General features: G+C 37.3%; 1 protein-coding gene across 1 annotated transcript; it reads right to left on the bottom strand.

Annotated features, from left to right (window-relative positions):
* Positions 1 to 1,069: 1,069 nt before the first annotated feature.
* On the bottom strand, positions 1,070 to 15,151 carry LOC130914820 (DOMON domain-containing protein FRRS1L). The gene is made up of 5 exons (XM_057834343.1): positions 14,602 to 15,151; positions 10,490 to 10,574; positions 10,270 to 10,408; positions 4,713 to 4,959; positions 1,070 to 4,644 (listed from the first exon to the last, which is right to left on the bottom strand). The coding sequence occupies exons 1-5, from the start codon at positions 14,792 to 14,794 to the stop codon at positions 4,472 to 4,474; spliced, it is 837 nt and encodes a 278-aa protein (XP_057690326.1). The 5' UTR covers positions 14,795 to 15,151; the 3' UTR covers positions 1,070 to 4,471.
* Positions 15,152 to 17,657: the final 2,506 nt, after the last annotated feature.

Genomic DNA, 17,657 nt, shown 5'->3' with positions numbered 1-17,657 from the left:
CTGCAAACGAACCCACGGTGGATTTTCTTATGTGAGAAATCAACACAGTTTTCAAAAAAAGTTGATACAGTTGGAGAAACAAGGAAAAAAGTGATGCTTACCTTTGAAATGAAGATGCAAGTTATAGAAAAATATGAGCTTGGGGTGCGCGTCCCTGAACCGGCTCAACAATACAGCTCCATGGTCCTCTTATGACCACCGTTCGCCACTATTTATAAGTTAAGGTGACAATTATTATTGTGGTAACATTGCCAAGGAAATCGCCAGCTTTGTCACGTTTTTATCATTTATTTAAGAACTTATCCAACACAAAACGCTCATTGTCTTAAGCAGTTGACTGCTCTCAGGAAAACGAAATTATTATCTCTACCGCACCGACCTATCTCACTGGAGACGTCACCTTCGCGGTGCGTTCAGGGACAGTAAAAAGTGTCCGCCATATTAGAATCCGATTCGTTACATTATTTTCAGGAATAATTATTAATTCTTCTTCTTCTTCTTCTTCTATTATTCTGAATTATTTATTTATAACTTATTTGTTTTTCTATGTTTAATTGCCATTTGTAACAGTGCCAGCAGTATTTATTAAGAATTTAGTGTATGTTTTTAGGCTTTGGAACGAATTAATGGAATTATAATGTATTCCTATGGGAAAATCCTGCTCGACATACGACCATTTCGACTTACAAACAAGGTCCTGGAACGAATTAAATTCGTATGTAGAGGTACCACTGTATATATATATATATATATATATATATATATATATATATATATATATATATATATATATATATATATTTAAAAAAAAAAAAAAAAAAAGAAAGAAAAATCCCTTCAATCAAAAAACGAATAATTTCAATCGTAGAAAACATTTTCGAATGCGAAAAAATATTTGAGATTGAAAAATTTGCATTTGAACACTTAATTTTTCATTGAAAAAGTTTTCTTTGATTGAAACAATCATTTTTGTGTTTGGGCCCTATTATGGGTAGGACATTTGTGTTTAAATCATTCAATCCCCCAAAAAGTTGCTTCAATCAAAAAAAAAAATATTTTCGATCAAAGAAAAAAATCATTTCTGATAATGATCCAGTTGTTGTTTATTGCGATCCAGGCATTTCCAAGTGGATTCACAATCCAAATAATGGTGGGGGATTTCTTATTGCAAGTGACTTGAGCTGTTGTAAGTCACAGGTGTCAAACTGATTCCGTAAAGGGCCTAGTGGGTGCAGGTTTGCTTTCCAATCAATGAAGAGGACACCTTTTCACCAATTTGATCTTTACATGTGTAATCAGTTAAACTTTGTTTCAGCAGGAAGTTCATTGGTTAAACTCTCTGCGCGTTATCGGTTGGAACAAAATCCAGCACCCACTAGGCCCTTTCTCGAATCGGTTGGACACCTGTGTTGTAAGTGGTCAGTGTCTTAAAAAATATATATATAAACAAGTGTAGCCTCTCACTTCCATTTGAACACACCTGATATGTGTCAGTTTATTAGTGCATCATTTGCAGCTACCATACCATCAATTACCCAAACGGGGCGCCATCTTTCCAAATGCAACGAACCAATAAGTGACCAGACCAGTACTGTAAAATTAGACTATGGATACAACTTTGTTAATGAATAACATGGCTCCAACACTTTCAATTACATCTATTTACGCGTCATAAAACAAAAATAAACTGAAAAATGATTTTAAAAATTGATGAAAAATATTATTGAAAATACCAGTCTAGAATAGCCCCTAAAATGTTTTTTTTCCCCCTCTTGCCCCAACTGACAATAAAACAACCAAATTGAATCTGAAATCAAAGTTAAAATGAAATTTTAAATAATTTTGGGGGGAATTACTAGTTTTCTGCTCTCTCTTATTTGTAACTGTGGGAATATTTATTTCAACAAACATAATATTACATTCATGCTCATAGAATACTAGGGTCTCTTATTTATTATTTCTTCTATTGACTTCCATACTTGGCATAATCACAGTAACAGGGCTGCAAACCCATATAAATGTTGGCTTCGTATCAGAAGTTTTAACTGGGTGTTCATCCAGCTAGTGCATTTATTTTACATAAATATGTGGAATGTGCTGCTAGTCTTTAAGCCACTGTGGCGCCACCTTATCACCACAAAGAGCTTTTTATTTTGAAAATTCTTGTGAATAAATGCTTAAATCCCTGAATTCTTAATGGACGTAAAACAGTCTCAATTCTTGGTTAAAAGCAAAAAAAAAACGGCAGTTTGCATTTATTTTACGTAAATATGCCGAATGTGCTGCTCGTCTTTAAGCCACTGTGGCTTTGCCTCATCACCACAAAAAGCTTTTCACGTTGAAAATTCTTGTGAATAAATGCTTAAATCCCTAAATTCTCTATAGATATCAAAGTAAAATAGTCTCGATTCTTGGTCAAAAGCAAAAAAAAAATCCCGCCAGTTAGCATTTATTTTACGTAAATACGTCAAATGTGCTGCTAGTCTTTAAGCCACTGTGGCGCCGCCTTATCACCACAAAGAGCTTTTTACATTGAAAATTCTTGGGAATAAATGCTTAATTCCCTGAATTCTTTATAGCTATGAATGTAAAAACAGTCCCGATTCTTGGTTAAAAGCAAAATTAAAAAAAATTTTTTTAAACGGGCTTTTAGCATTTATTTTACATAAATATTGCGAATTAAAACGCCAATACCATAGCGGTTAATTTATTCCACTGATTTTTTTCTCAACGTTTCAAAATGCATGCATGGTACGAAAAATATAATAACTACCTTGAATCTTAAACAAATCAATCCTGAGACAATCCTTCCAGTTTGTATGCAGTACAGCTTTCGCAACTTTTTCAACCTAGATCCGGCGTTGGCCAATTAATTAATAACCAATTAATCATTTAGGACCGACAACTATTTTGATAACCAATTAATCGTTAAGGACCTTCTTCATCTTAAACTTGTCTAAATTCTTGGAATGATAACATACATATATACAGTTGTAAATATTATCATATTTCTTCATTATATTTTTGTTAAGTCAAACTAGGACATGAACAATCTGCTTTTACTCTGGGAAATCTCAATTTTTGCCAATTTTCGTACATCTTACTGTCTAAACTAGCTTCTTAATAAGGCTGCAACAACTAATTGATTACATTGATTATAATCTATTAATGAATTAGCAGCCAACGAATTTGATAATCGATACAGTTGTAGACTAGTTAAGTCAGGAACCTGTAATAAAATATTTTTTAAGGAAATAGTCATCCATTTTGTCTTCATTGCTACATACAACATGCCTAAAACAACTGCAAGGTAAATTGTGAAGGTAATTGAAAAAAGTGATTTATCCGATTAATCGTTCAATTATTCCTCCCATTAATCGATTATGAAAATAATCGTTAGTTGCAGCCCTAATTATATGTTTTCAAAAACTCATTCAAGCACCAAGAAAATGCGCCAAGCCAAAAGTCAAGATTCAAAGCTCAAACATCAGAACAGAGAGTGAAGCAAACTTACTGATTAGTTAACCGGGACGTGTGACACTATTGCTAATTTCATAGTTATAATTGATAGAGAATCTTTGACAAACAATGACAACAACGAAGAACATTTAACAATGTTTTATTTTTAATTGCATTAGAGAGTTATCATAGTGTATATAGTATACTGATGTGTATGACATTATTATTATTTTTATATTTATCTTATTGACTATATCCAGGCAAATAGAAAATGTACAAGATACTCTTAAGTTATTGCAATTAGTATCTCATCTATCAGCCTGTCTCATTGCGATCCCGCCACACTGTTGCACAAACCTATATAATAAGAATAAAATAAATCCTAAATATATAGGTGTTAAATGTGCATACTGTAACATATGTACATATGCTGAGAAGCACGCTGAATAAAGAAGTGTTGTTCCATTCAAGTCTCGGCCTGACATGTACTTAGATTAAGGAAGTACATAACACATACAAAGCCCAAGTGCCATTTATTGGGGTGCAAAAAAAGCCACTCCTAATATTTTGTGGTATTACTTCTGGGTGATAACCATATTTGTGGCAAACCAAAGAGTGTGATCAAGTTAGAAAAAATAATAAAAAAGAATGCAGCGTGTCATTTTTCCTCTTCTGGCAAGTTAATCATGAGCTAGTAAATAGTTTCTATCTGCTCTTATGCTTCTCTCGGTGGTGATTTCCGAGCGCATGCTGGGATTTTTTCTGCTGGCATGTGCAGTCCTCTTAGTTACTCAAAAGTGTCCTGTGCTGTGTGAATCTTTTGCATTGTTTACTTCAGATTGGCAGCAACCCATGGCACTCCCAAAGCATAATGAGAGTAAGAATAGTTAGAACACTACATGTCAAAAAAAAAAAAAAAAAACCTAATACAGTGTTAGTGCAAAGCACACACTTGACAAAGTAATGGCAACTTGTTTTATTGCTGCTACAACTCCAATGTCTGCCTCCATATTTAAGGTGTTCCCATTAGCAAGTAGAAGGTGAGGGCTACTATGAGCAGTAGGCAGAGGGGTGAGTTGAAGGTCTGGTAGGCAGTAGAAGGCATGAAGATGTCCTCATATTTGTAAATACTGACCATGCGGTCGCTCACTGGAGGACTGTCAATGTCGTGTCTTGTGATGGAGCCTGAAGAAGATGAGATGAAGTGAAATTATGAGACCATGCAAAAAGAAAAAAACAAGCTCCAAACTCACCTTGTATGGCAGGCCCCCAGGCAAACAGGTAGTACCATGAGAGATGGAGGTCCACAAGCGTCTCTTCTCTAGGCACGTAAAGCGGACGCTTGAAACGACAGGTCACGCGGTTGTTTTCAAATATTCCCTCTTCGTCTCTTGCAGGGTTCCTCTTAATCTCCTTAGCCCACTGGCCTACGTTATAGAAGTGATGGATTCGCACTCGACCGTTGTCGTCGTGGACGCAGCCCATGACATCATCGCCTCCCTTAAAAAAGGGATAGTTTTACGCAAAAAAATCTAGATAATTGCAAGAAAACCACTTTGTGTCTGCTGATACCAATTTCAATGCCGATACCCGTACATATACCATATACGTTTTTGATAAATTATACAAAGGGCTTTTTTACTTTTTTTTGTTTGTTTTTTGTTTGTTTGTTTGTTTGTTTTCCATCCGTCCTGTTAAGCTGCTTAGACACGGGGAATAGGAATCTGCGTGTCCTTATGGTCTGAACAGTTTTAATGTATTACAGTTGAGTTTGATATACTCCCATTGTGGTTGTTTAATATGTTTTATTTATTAGGATTTTTTTTTTTCTTTTAATGCTAAATAACTGCATATTCACTTGAATATAAAATAATTGCTATCATGGCTTGGTCAGATAGGTTGGAAAAAGACTACCGTAATTTCCCGAATATAAGGCGCACCCGTGTATAATGCGCACCCCAAATTTACTTGTAAAATTTGGGGGAAATTATTGTACCCGTTTATAACGCGCACCCTAATTTTAGGACCAATAAATAGAAGAATACAAGAAAACAGAGCTCGTGTACAGATACAGAGATGTCATTTTACTGACTGGTGAAACACAGCACAAGCATAGCACATTGGTAGTTCAAAACATTACCGTAAACTGACAATATTTACGGTAATAATATGATTTGACAACTTCTCCAACTTACCAGAATCTAGGAGAAAACAAAACGGATGTGACTTTTCTTTTAAAGGCTGCTGTATAACTTGCTCGTTTCCTCATGATGAATAAATGTTTCTTCCATGGATTGATACGGTAAAACTACTGAACTATTGTTATTTGGGTTTGAGTTTCCCGAGGGACCGATATAGTTGACGGACACAGGAAGTGTGTGTCCTTACATTTGTTATGCTCCGAATTGTGGAGCTGCAATAAACAAGAAACTAAATTTTGTGCTTTATGAAGAGTGAAAAAAGCAGAATTTAACACAGACGAAATCATTCGGCCGATTAGTGTGAAGTATTACCGAAACAAAATGGTGACGTCACGTACCGTAATGGTCGGCAACGGGTCGCCGCATACGTTTCTTCAACACAACGTGGCCGTGTCAATGAAAAAAAATCGGTTTATATATATATATATGTAATACATATATATTTCTGTCTCCATCCATGTACCCGTTTATAATGCGCACCATGAGTTTACAAGTTGATTTTGGGGGGGGGGGGAAAGTGCGCGTTATATTCGGGAAATTACGGTAATATAAATGTATTAAGTGCACAGTCATTGCCATTCTACGACATTAGCATGTTAGCTTAGCTCATGTGCTAATATTTGTTGTTAGCAAACAACAACACATTAGTACAATAGCTTAGCTCAGGTGCTAATCACTTTTGCTAGCAGACTACTCAAGTTTGCTATTTATCCGACCTTCTCCTGTTTTCCCTTCTCCTAACAAAGCTAACATTTCTATAGATGCACATATCACTGTCAGTGTTCATAAAATGTTAAATCCTGGCTTGTTTTACTGTTTAACGTGTTCACTTATCAACTATTTGAAGTATAGGCTCTAACATCAAAAATTTGTGAGCAGAAGAAAAAAAAAACCTCTCCAAGGCGAATAACAACACAGGTTTTCCATCTTATTAAAAAAAATTATAGTATTTAACGAATTTTAGCTTTTTTTTTTTTTTTTTTTTTTTTTAATGTGTTCTTCCTCTTCATTTTCTTCTTTGGGGGCATTTTTATTCGGGAGACATCTTGGGAAGGGCGACAAGCACTGATTCTTTGACACCACTGTTTATAATATACTAGTCCTTCTAAAAAAATTAGCCTATTGTGATAAAGTTCATTATTTTCTGTAATGTACTGATAAACATTAGACTTTCATATATTTCAGATTCATTACACACAACTGAAGTAGTTCAAGCCTTTTATTGTTTTAATATTGATGATTTTGGCAAAAAAGTCAAGAAAAGGTAAAAATCCCTATCTCAATAAATTAGCATATTTCATCCGACCAATACAAAAAAGTGTTTTTTAATGCACACACAAAAAAGGTCAAAATTAAATTAATTCTATCAGCTATGCACTCAATACTTGGTCAGGAATCCTTTTGCACAAATGGCTGCTTCAATGCGGCGTGGCATGGAGGCAATCAGCCTGTGGCACTGCTAAAGTGTTATGGAGGCCTAGGATGGTTCGATAGCGGCCTTAAGCTCATCCACAGTGTTGGGTCTGGTGTCTCTCAACTTCCTCTTCACAATATCCCACAGATTCTCTATGGGGTTCAGTTCAGGAGAGTTGGCAGTCCAATTGAGCACAGTAATACCATGGTCAGTAAACCATTTACCAGTGGTTTTCGCACTGTGAGCAGGTGCCAGGTCGTGCTGAAAAATGAAATCTTCATCTCCATAAAGCTTTTCAGCAGATAGAAGCATGAAGTGCTCCAAAATCTCCTGATAGCTAGCTGCATTGACACTGCCCTTGATAGAACATAGTAGACCAACACCAGCAGCTGACATGGCACCCCAGACCATCACTGACTGTGGGTACTTGACACTCGACTTCAGGCATTTTGGCATTTCATTCTGCCCAGTCTTCCTCCACTCTGGCACCTTGATTTCCAAATGACATGCAAAATTTGCTTTCATCTGAAAAAAAGTCCTTTCGACCACTGAGCAACAGTGCAGTGCTGCTTCTCTGTAGCCCAGGTTAGGCACCTCTGCCATTTCCAGCACACGCCTGTGCACGGTAGCTCTGGATGTTTCTACTCCAGACTCAGTCCACTGTTTCTGCAGGTCACCCAAGGTCTGGAGTCGGCCCTTCTCCACAATCTTTCTCAGGGTGCGGACCCCTATTCTGATTGTGCAGCGTTTCCCGCCAAAATTTTTCCTTCCCACAGACTTCCTACTGAGGTGCCTTGATACAGCACTCTGGGAACAGCCTATTCGCTCAGAAATTTCTTTCTCTGTCTTAGCCTCTTGCTTGAGGGTGTCAATGATGGCCTTCTGGACAGCAGTCAGGTCGGCAGTCTTGCCCATGATTGCGGTTTTGAGTAATGAATCAGGCTGGGAGTTTTTAAAAGCCTCAGGAATCTTTTGCAGGGGTTTTGAGTTAATTTGTTGATTCAGATGATTAGGTTAGTAGCTTCTTGAGAATACCTTTTTGTGATTTGCAAATTTTTTTACATAGGGATTTTTGGTTTTTCTCGATTTTTTTTTTTTTTTTTGCCAAAATAATCAATATTAAAACAATAAAAAGTTTGAACTACTTCAGTTGTGTGTAATGAATCTGAACTATATGAAAGTCTAATGTTTATCAGTACATTACAGAAAAAAAATGAACTTTATCACAATATGCCATTTTTTTGAGAAGGACTATTATATATAATATATTATAATTTGTGACTATCATGGGAGTACAACCGGCTGTAGTAAACTAAATCTCGATTAGTACATATTGTGCATTCTTTCTTACTAGTAGCCGGTACCGATGCCCGCATTTTAGTGCCAGATCGAGACCCTTACGTACGGGGCCCCTAAGGCAGACATGTCCAAAGTCCGGCCCGGGGGCCAAATGCAGCCCGTGGTCAAATTTCATCCGGCCCCCCGCCTCTGTCATAAAATCAATAACGTCTGGCCCGCACACAGACTTAATAAATTGGTCAGCAGTACTGCTACCAGCATACGAAGTAGCTTACACACTAAATGCTGCTCCTCATTTACCCACTAAAAGGCAGCAGCACTCTAAGCAACATTACCCCGTGTGACCCTTTACTTCCAATTTTCTAAAATTGCGACAATCAAGGATAGGTGCATTTTGGACTATTTCTTCACTAAAATACGCAACAACTGTGTCTGCCTCATTTGCAAAGAGACAGTCGCTGTTTTTAAAGAAATCAATGTGAGGCGATATTACCAAACAAGACACGCTGACAAGTACGACAAGATTACAGGGAAGAAACGCAGCGAGAAATTGAAGCAACTTGAAGATAGTTTAATTTCACAACAGCAGTATTTTGCAATAGCCTGAAAGTCGAAAGAGAACGCCACAAAGGCTAGTTGCGAGATTGTTGAAATTATTAATTTAAAAAAATAATAAAGAAAATGTGACACACAGAATGGCTTGCTAAAATTAAAGGATGTCAGTCAAGCTCGGCCCCTGGCATTTTTACCACATCAAATCTGGCCCCCTTTTTGCAAAGGGGGCCAAAAAAAATGGCATTAAAAATTAATTTTAAAAAAAAGGTTAAGGTCAAAGAAAAAAAAATTTTTTTCTGCATCGAAGCAAAAAATTTTTACATCGAAGTGACTTTTTTTTTTTTTTTTTTTTTAACAATTGAAGCAAAAAAAAAAAAAAAAAAAAAAAAAAAACATAATTCCGCTATTTTAAACGTGCGTTGTGCGGCTCAATTTCCAGGTAAACAATGGCAACAATGGAGCGTGTTCATCCGTGGGGCAGGTTAATTGAGTTTTACTTGTAAATAGGCTTAAAAAATGATGACATAAGATCAATTCTTGATATTAAGCACGGTTTCCAAATAAGCAGAAGACATTTGAAGCGAGTCTTTCTGACGAAAAATGTCAGGTTGAGTTCGTCAGAAAACGTTCTGTCATTTGGCGGTCTTTGTTGAATTCATTAGCAGCCAATTGCTATACTCCGGACAGCTACATGGTTACCGCTGAATGTACAGCAAATGCAGAGAACACGGTCTCCATGTAAGAAAAGAGGACATTTGTCGGGGTATATCTTCGAATTATCTTCCAAGATATATATATTTTTTTTTTGCTCCGATGTTAACTTTTTTATTTTCGTCTTTTTTTTTCTTCAATGTGAAAAAAAAAAAATTCTTTTACCTCGACGTAAAAAAAAAAAATATATATATATATAATATATAAAATATATAATATATAATATAATATTAAAAATATATATATATATATATTATATATATATATTTTTTTTTTTTTGCTTCTATGTAATTTTTTTTTCGCTTAGACCTCGATTTTTTTAAAAAAATTTACTTGCGTGTTTTTTATTTGTTTTGTTTTGTTTTGTTTTGCTTCGACAGAAAAGAAATCTTCCGTGTCCCTTTATGAGTACTTTTTTTTTTTAACGTCAACGTTTTTTTTCTTCTTCCATGTCACCTTAGGGGTGTCGTACTAATGATACTAGCATTGGTATTGGTGCAACACTAGTAAATATTAATTGATAATATAAGTACCGTAACATTGGTGTTTATACCATCAAAGACTATGAATGAGTATAAAACCTGCTGTCAAGTTGTCAGCTGATCTCAGAGCAGTAAGAAAGTCCCTCACCATTTTCTTGTCAGAGGAGAAACCAACAGCCACCCATCCGTCAGTGTCCGCACTCATCTCATACTCTACATCTGTCCCAATGCGGCGGTAACTTAGGAAGTAGTCACATGTTTCTGCATCACACCCGGGCTTTCCATACCTAAACAAAGACAACATGTCAGGCTTTGAACGTTCAGCAAGTATTTGAGAATCCCAATCAAAAAGACACCATCACTTTTACCTGATGCATCCCTTGGTCACACCACAGTCAGTGACTTTGATTTTGGCAAAAGGATCCACTGGTGGGGCAGTGGGAAAAGGATACCCTGCAAATATGCAAAATCAGCATATTATATGTTATACTGTTTTTTTATGATGACTAAAGTGCATGTTAAAATATTTAAGAAAGAAATTTTTACAAACAGTAATTGATTAACATACCGTAATTTTAGGACTATAAGCTGCTACTTTTTTCCCCTTATTTTGAATCCTGTGGTTTACAGTCCGGTGCGGCTTAATTGTTGATATATTTGGGTTAACAGGTAACACTTTATTTGACAGCGGCATCATAAGACTGCCATAAGGCCGTCATAATTATGACATGACACTATCATGAGCATTAATGAATGCTTATGACAGATGTCATTTTGTGTCATTCGGCAAATTATCTCACTTGTGAATGGATGTAAAAGATCCGAGCTGGACACAGTGGTGCCTCCAGAAATTTGTCATAGGTGTGTCCAGATGGGGCCACTTAAAATCTTGCAGTGGCCAAAACTAAAAGCCATAATTTCAGGTTTTCATTATATTATTGCAGTGAAAAGGTCAGAGGGAAAATTATCAGAAAGACTTGAGGACACGGCTACTGATATACTTTGGTGTATTGTGTAATATTTGATGTTACTAATGATTTAATGTGCATAGTCCATAACTGTATAGTCAACATTTTGAGTTCCACAACAATTCTGTTCTATTGTGTTATGTATATATTAGGCATAAGGTGTACATTTAACTCGGGCTGTCAAACGATTAAATTTTTTAATCGAGTTAATCACAGCTTAAAAATTAATTAATCGTAATTAATCGCAATTCAAACTATCTCTAAAATATGCCATTTTTTTCTGTAAATTATTGTTGGAATGGAAAGATAAGACAAGACTGATATATACATTCAACATACTGTACATAAGTACTGTATTTGTTTATTATAACAATAAATCCACAAGATGGCATTAACATTATTAACATTCTTTCTGTGAAAGGGATCACCGGGTAGAAAGACTTGTAATTCTTAAAGGATAAATGTGACTTTGTATATTGTGACTAAATATTGCCATCTAGTGTATTTGTTGAGCTTTCGGTAAATGATACTGTAGCGACTCAACTGTTCTGCCCAAATGCATGATGGGAAGTGGTGCAACCATGACTGTGTGTGGTGGCTGCAAATGATATACCTTCTCTGCGTTGGATACACTACAGGGTGTTGCTGTAGTTGCTGTGGGAGAGATGACAAAGCTTTTGCCAATTAAAAGCACGGCCCCAATGAATGCTTGTATCTACTCCACTAACTTGACACTAGAGCAGGGCGGTAAACCGAAAATTTACCGTCACCGAAATTCTTAACGATGACCGACGTAATTTTGACCATGTCGGTAAATTCGGTAAATTAATAAAACAAGAAAATATAGTCTTTTCATCCCGCTTTGATTCTGTGTTGTTCGTCTATGTTCATTCCCCTTTAAGAAACAATCAATGGGCTTACGTAGGGAGTCACGTGATCATCAAGGAGCCAATCAAACAAAAGCCCAGTAAGCTAACGCTAGCAGCTAACGCTACAAGCAAAACGTGATGGAGTGTGGCTTAAGGGAGGTTCACCAAACGTTTAACCGACATTTAGTAGACTCTTGGTGGCATCCAGACGGGCTTTCACCCGCTGTCCTCCCCGCTGTTCTCACGATTTCCGGAGATGGTGCTTTCAGTGCTTTCTACTGGTAGCCAGGCTAACGCTAGCTAGCGGCTAACGCTACAAATGAACGTGATGTAGTCGGATAGCGGCTCTAATCTTGTCGAAACGGCTGAATTTAATGAGTGGATTGGGCACGGACTGCATCTAGCAATTACTATGTGGCATTATTTTGTATCTGTCTGTGTGTGAGTCCTCTGATAGCTTTTGTGATGGTAAAGCATTCAGCTTAAAGTACAATCCAACGGCGAAACTTATAATGACCGAGAAATGGCCCCAGCTATTTTTCTGTATGTGCTTATTTCTGTGTCATTATTGCTATCATAAAATCTTAAGCGTTTCATTTGAAGAAGATCAATATAGCTTTAATGTGTGTGTCTCTCTCTCTGTTTGTTTGGGGGTTCATTTGTGCGTGCATTTATTAAAAAATGCACTGGGGGGGACCCTGAAACCATAATGTAAACACTTGTATTTAATAATTATGTCACAGCAGCCATTAACAATAAGTTGTCTTTTTGAAGTGTACTGTTCAAGCTGCAAGTCATTTGTGTTACAATGACATGTTTGCACAGGCATATTGATTTTGATAATGTACATTGTTCAAGTCATACACGCTGTTATAAATGTTCATACTTGAATTCTTATTGCTTACATTACATTTTTATAAACTTAATGTTTAGACTGCATGTACAATTGTTAAATACAGTATATGAAATTGAATGCTGGTAAATAAATCAACAAGAAACAGTTAATCTGTATTTCATGCATTGATTCAGATTTTCAAATTATATAACAGTACGCTTGGCCGAATTTATCGTCATTTATCGTTATCGAGATAAATCTGCTCAATTTATCGTGATACATGTTTAAGGCCATATCGCCCAGCCCTACTTGACACTGCCTCTTATCTCTGTATATAAGTAAAACGTCTCCATTGTAGGCTGTTTGCGGCAATGCGTGAATGAGTCGTACCGCGAATGCGTTAATTGCGATAAATATTTTCACGTGATTAAATTTTAAAAATTAATTACTGCCCGTTAACGCGATCAATTTGACGGCCCTACATTTAACAAAATAAAATAAATGCATTCATTTGGGATCAAATGCATAACTGATGCTACAACAATCTAACGATATACTGGCAAGCGGGGTGGCCAGTGGGGTGGCCAACCAGTTTATAGCCACGGCCACCCCTGGCCACCCCCTGGTGGCGCCACTGGCTGGACATGAATGGAGTTAGTGACATATGACATACGGATGACATTTGTCATAAGCATTTATTAATTCAGGCAGTGTCATATCATAATTATAGTGGTCTTATGGCGTCACTGTCAAATAAAGTGTTACCAAATACCATAGCTAGCGATTAATGAAACAACTGGAACAGTAACTGAAGAAATAATTAGCACAGAACATGAATTCTGATTGCTAGGAGGCATGTTGGACGGCAACAGTGTTGACAGTAGGTGGCAGCAGAAGTTGACTGTCCCCCTAAGGGCGCAGTGATGGCCGAATGAAGCTTCTTGAAGCAATGAAGCTTTGCAGCCAGTTGGTTCAAAGCTTCATGGTGGTTCATTTAGTTTTTTTATTACAGTCTTATGATGCCACTGTCAAATAAAGTGTTACCAGTTAATATCTTTAGGTGTAAATATCCCATGTGGCTTATAGTCCAGTGTGGCTTATCTAGGAACATGTCGTTTTTGTGTCATATTTGGGGGGGTGGCGGCTTATAGTCAGGTGCGCCTTATAGTCTGAAAATTACGGTACATTATAGTAATGCAAATGCAAAACAAATATTGTTTATGACTGATTTTCAAAGTGGAAGCTTTGCGTCATTGTGTAGTTTTATTCACTCTTCATCTGCCTTACATTTTAACTCATTGTCTGCCATTAATTGCACTAGACGTCCACTTCCTTTTAATTGGGAGGCACGAATGAACACTGGCACTCATTCGTTTTCACGCTATTTCCAGTGAAAAGGAACTGGGCTTCAATGGCACTGAAGGATGAGCATTCAAAGCCAGTCAGTTTGAATGTAATGGCTGTCTTTCTTTTTTTTGTCAATGGAAGGAAATGAGTTAATCATTACATGTAGTTTTAATGTGGGAATGTAATAAAGCACAGTTCTCAAAACTTGCATGGAGAGGCAGTGTACTGCACTCAGAAAAAAATGAAACATATTTAGGCAAAAACCTTGTTTCAAGTGGTTTCACACAACTGCTACAAGTAGCTATTAAGTTATGTAGTTAATCTTTCTGCAATATAGCTATGCAGAAATGGGGGTTGAGGTTTGGGGTGTCCACTGTTCACCCTGAGGGGGGAGCTGGCCTGGGTGCTGAAGACAGTTTTCTACTACGAATACAGTACTTCAGCCCCATAAAAATACTCACCGTCATCAGACAAATATTTGGACTCTAAGAACTCGGAGGCAAAAGTGCTGTACGAGTCCTTGTGGTGCTCCTGGTGTCCCGGGTCTCCGTGATCCCCGTGACCGGCCCGCAGTGCTCCCTCGTCGGTCGGGCTCGGTGCGACTCCCCGCCATCCGCTGACGTGAATCAGCAGCGGCCACAGCACAAAAATCATGGCGGTTTTACGTTTCCCGATAACGCACTAGAATCCAAAATCGGTCATAAATCACAGCGGATACTCTTTTTTGTTGGAATCCCGTCGCAGGTGTCCATCTTCGCCGTATCTGCGCCGTCAATGCATGTTTATTAGCAGATATGTGGGAAAGAGGGCATCCCCGATTGTAAATTTGAAGCTAATCCAAACGTAAATTAGCTCGAGTCGTAATCCAGCCACTTGATTTACACACACAAATCGTAATTCTCCCTAGACCGACGACCACCTATCCACTAGGATATTTGGATAATATTTTCTTAGCGTGTAAAAATGTATAGACAAAATGGTTTGGTCCACAGCCTCTCCTCTTCATCCTCACTCCATCACACATGGCCTCCAATAAGGAGGAGAAACGTCACAGTATAGTTGACAAGACATAATTGGACATCTATTAAAAAATATCACTAATAATTTGTATTTGTTGTATTTTGTAGAATAATTTACTTTATTTCATAGGGTACTCATGCATTTTGTTACATCATAAAATGTAAATTTATGGTTCAAATGTAGCATTAAATGAGGTGCGCAGTATGAGGGTTACATAGTGTACAGTATTTCGGGGTGCAGAACTGCACTGCATCACATTGAGAGCTGTATTTGGGTTATTTTAGCTACATGATAAATTAGATCAACAACTCAGACTAATGGACTCTTGATCTAAACGCAGCATTATACCATTATACTGTATTTTGGAGATTGTATATTTGAATTTTGGTGTTGTGCAAGTCTCTCCGATCACATGACCAGTGGGATTAACAGTTGTAGAGTTTCTTTTGTCCCCTAAACCTTAACAAATACAGTCAACCAAATCAACATTTCCTTTCAATTATCTTCTGGAATTAAAACATATGAAGTATTTAAAAAAAAAAAAAAAAAAAAAAAAAAAAAAAAGAAGTTGTGAGAAAATATTTATAAAATACCCATACTTATATTAATACTAATTTTAGGAGTTGTAAATGTATTTTTTTTGTGAATTTCTCTTTGAATATTGCATAGTCAAAAACAAAATTAAAAAAAAAAATCCAAAATATACCATGTACTGTATATAAGTATTTGAACAGTAATTTATTATGTTTGGTTTTGAATATGTTCAATATTCAAAATGTCTCTTTTTCACTTCTCGTGTATTAAGCAGATCAGCAAATGAGCTGTTTGTCAAAATTTTATCCACACGATGGCAGCATAAATCCATCCGTAAAAAGTGAGAGGACCTGCGTTTCCGTCTGCTTTTCATTGTACGGGTAGAAAACAACAATTTGGTAAATTGGCGCATTCAGCTAAGTACTGTATTTGAAAAAAGTGACTGTTCATAATGAAAATCGATATATGGCATTCATTAGGATACACCTTGGATAAAAACTCTTTCAGTTGCTAATAAAATACTGTTTTGATTGTAAATTTAAAATCTTGTTTATGAGAATCTGCTTTAATCCAAATATTAATACGAATCACAAGAGAGCATCATACATTATCGATGGCAAAATATAGTTTAAAATACAGAAATCTATTAGTTCAATAAATAAATAATTAAATACATTTGATTTGAAAGCATGTTGTGAATAAGTGAGAATATATTTACATTCTCATGGCATTTCAAAATTTGTATACATACAGTGAGGAAAATAAGTATTTGAACACCGTGCGATTTTGCAAGTTCCCCCACTTAGAATTGATGGACGGGTTCTGAAATTTTCATGGTAGTTGCTTGTCCACTATGAGAGACAATCTAACGAAAAATCACAGTGTATGATTCTTTAACAATTTATTTCAAATATGCTGCTTCAAATACTTATTTAAACACCTGTCTATTAGTTAGAATTTTGAACATCAAAGATCTGTTAGTCGCCTTACAAAAGTCCACCTCCACTTATTCTCTTAAATATCCCGGGGGGGGGGGGGGGGGGGTCGACGGCTCCTTTGCTGGGCTGCGGGAGGAGGGATGGGCTGCGCTGAACCACCCCACGCCCGCCATCCCTCCCATGGCTGGCTGGGTGGGTGGGGGCCGTGGCCCTACGTTGGCGCCCGTGTGGCGTCTCCACTCGTCTGCGTGGCTGTCGCATGCCTGGTGGGGCTCGCGTGCGGCTGGATGTGATAGGGCACGCTCGGGTGGGGGGTCCCGGTGCCGGGATTGGCGATGGGGGTAGGGTTGGTCGCCAACGGGCTTACACTCACAAGGGATTCACACGATTACTGGGTTCTAGATCACAGAGATGATTTGCGTACACGCTACTCCTTTAAATCACTTAGCTTATACACTCCCCCACCCCCGTCCCCCTCTTTCCCTGGTCAACAGGCCCCCCATATGGTGTCAACCGGAAATACATCTAGCTGACGATAGCACCAACATATTAGTAGTTAGTATAGACATTCAATGTATTTCTTGTTGTAGTTTGAGTTTCTTTTCTTTCTTCTCTTGTGTTTCCTTTCTTCTGTTCCCCCATAACCCTTCTTGTTCGCTGCTTTGTCATAATAAATGAGGTATGTTGAATGATCACGATGGGAGTATGTCATACTCTCAATGTGAAACATTAAAACTGTTCAGACCAACCAGGCACTTAGACATTCATTCTCCGTGTCAAACAGCTGAACAGGACAGGTTTAAAAAAAGAAATAAAATAAAATTAAATTAAAAAAACAAGTGGAGTGGAGGTGGACTTTTTGAGTCTGACTTTTTGACCTGTTTGAGGCAGTAAGCATCATATACCTGTCCACCCCATAAACCCCAAAGAGCTGTCCAAAGACACCGGAGACAGAATTGTAGACCTCTAAAGGCTAGAAAGAGTTACAGGGCAATTGCCAAGCAGCTTGGTGGTATTAGATCCAC

Source organism: Corythoichthys intestinalis, chromosome 4, assembly GCF_030265065.1.
Source record: "Corythoichthys intestinalis isolate RoL2023-P3 chromosome 4, ASM3026506v1, whole genome shotgun sequence".
Taxonomy (NCBI): Eukaryota; Metazoa; Chordata; class Actinopteri; order Syngnathiformes; family Syngnathidae; genus Corythoichthys; species Corythoichthys intestinalis.
Note: the sequence above shows the minus strand (reverse complement) of the source record. Positions and strands in the feature narration are given on the sequence as shown.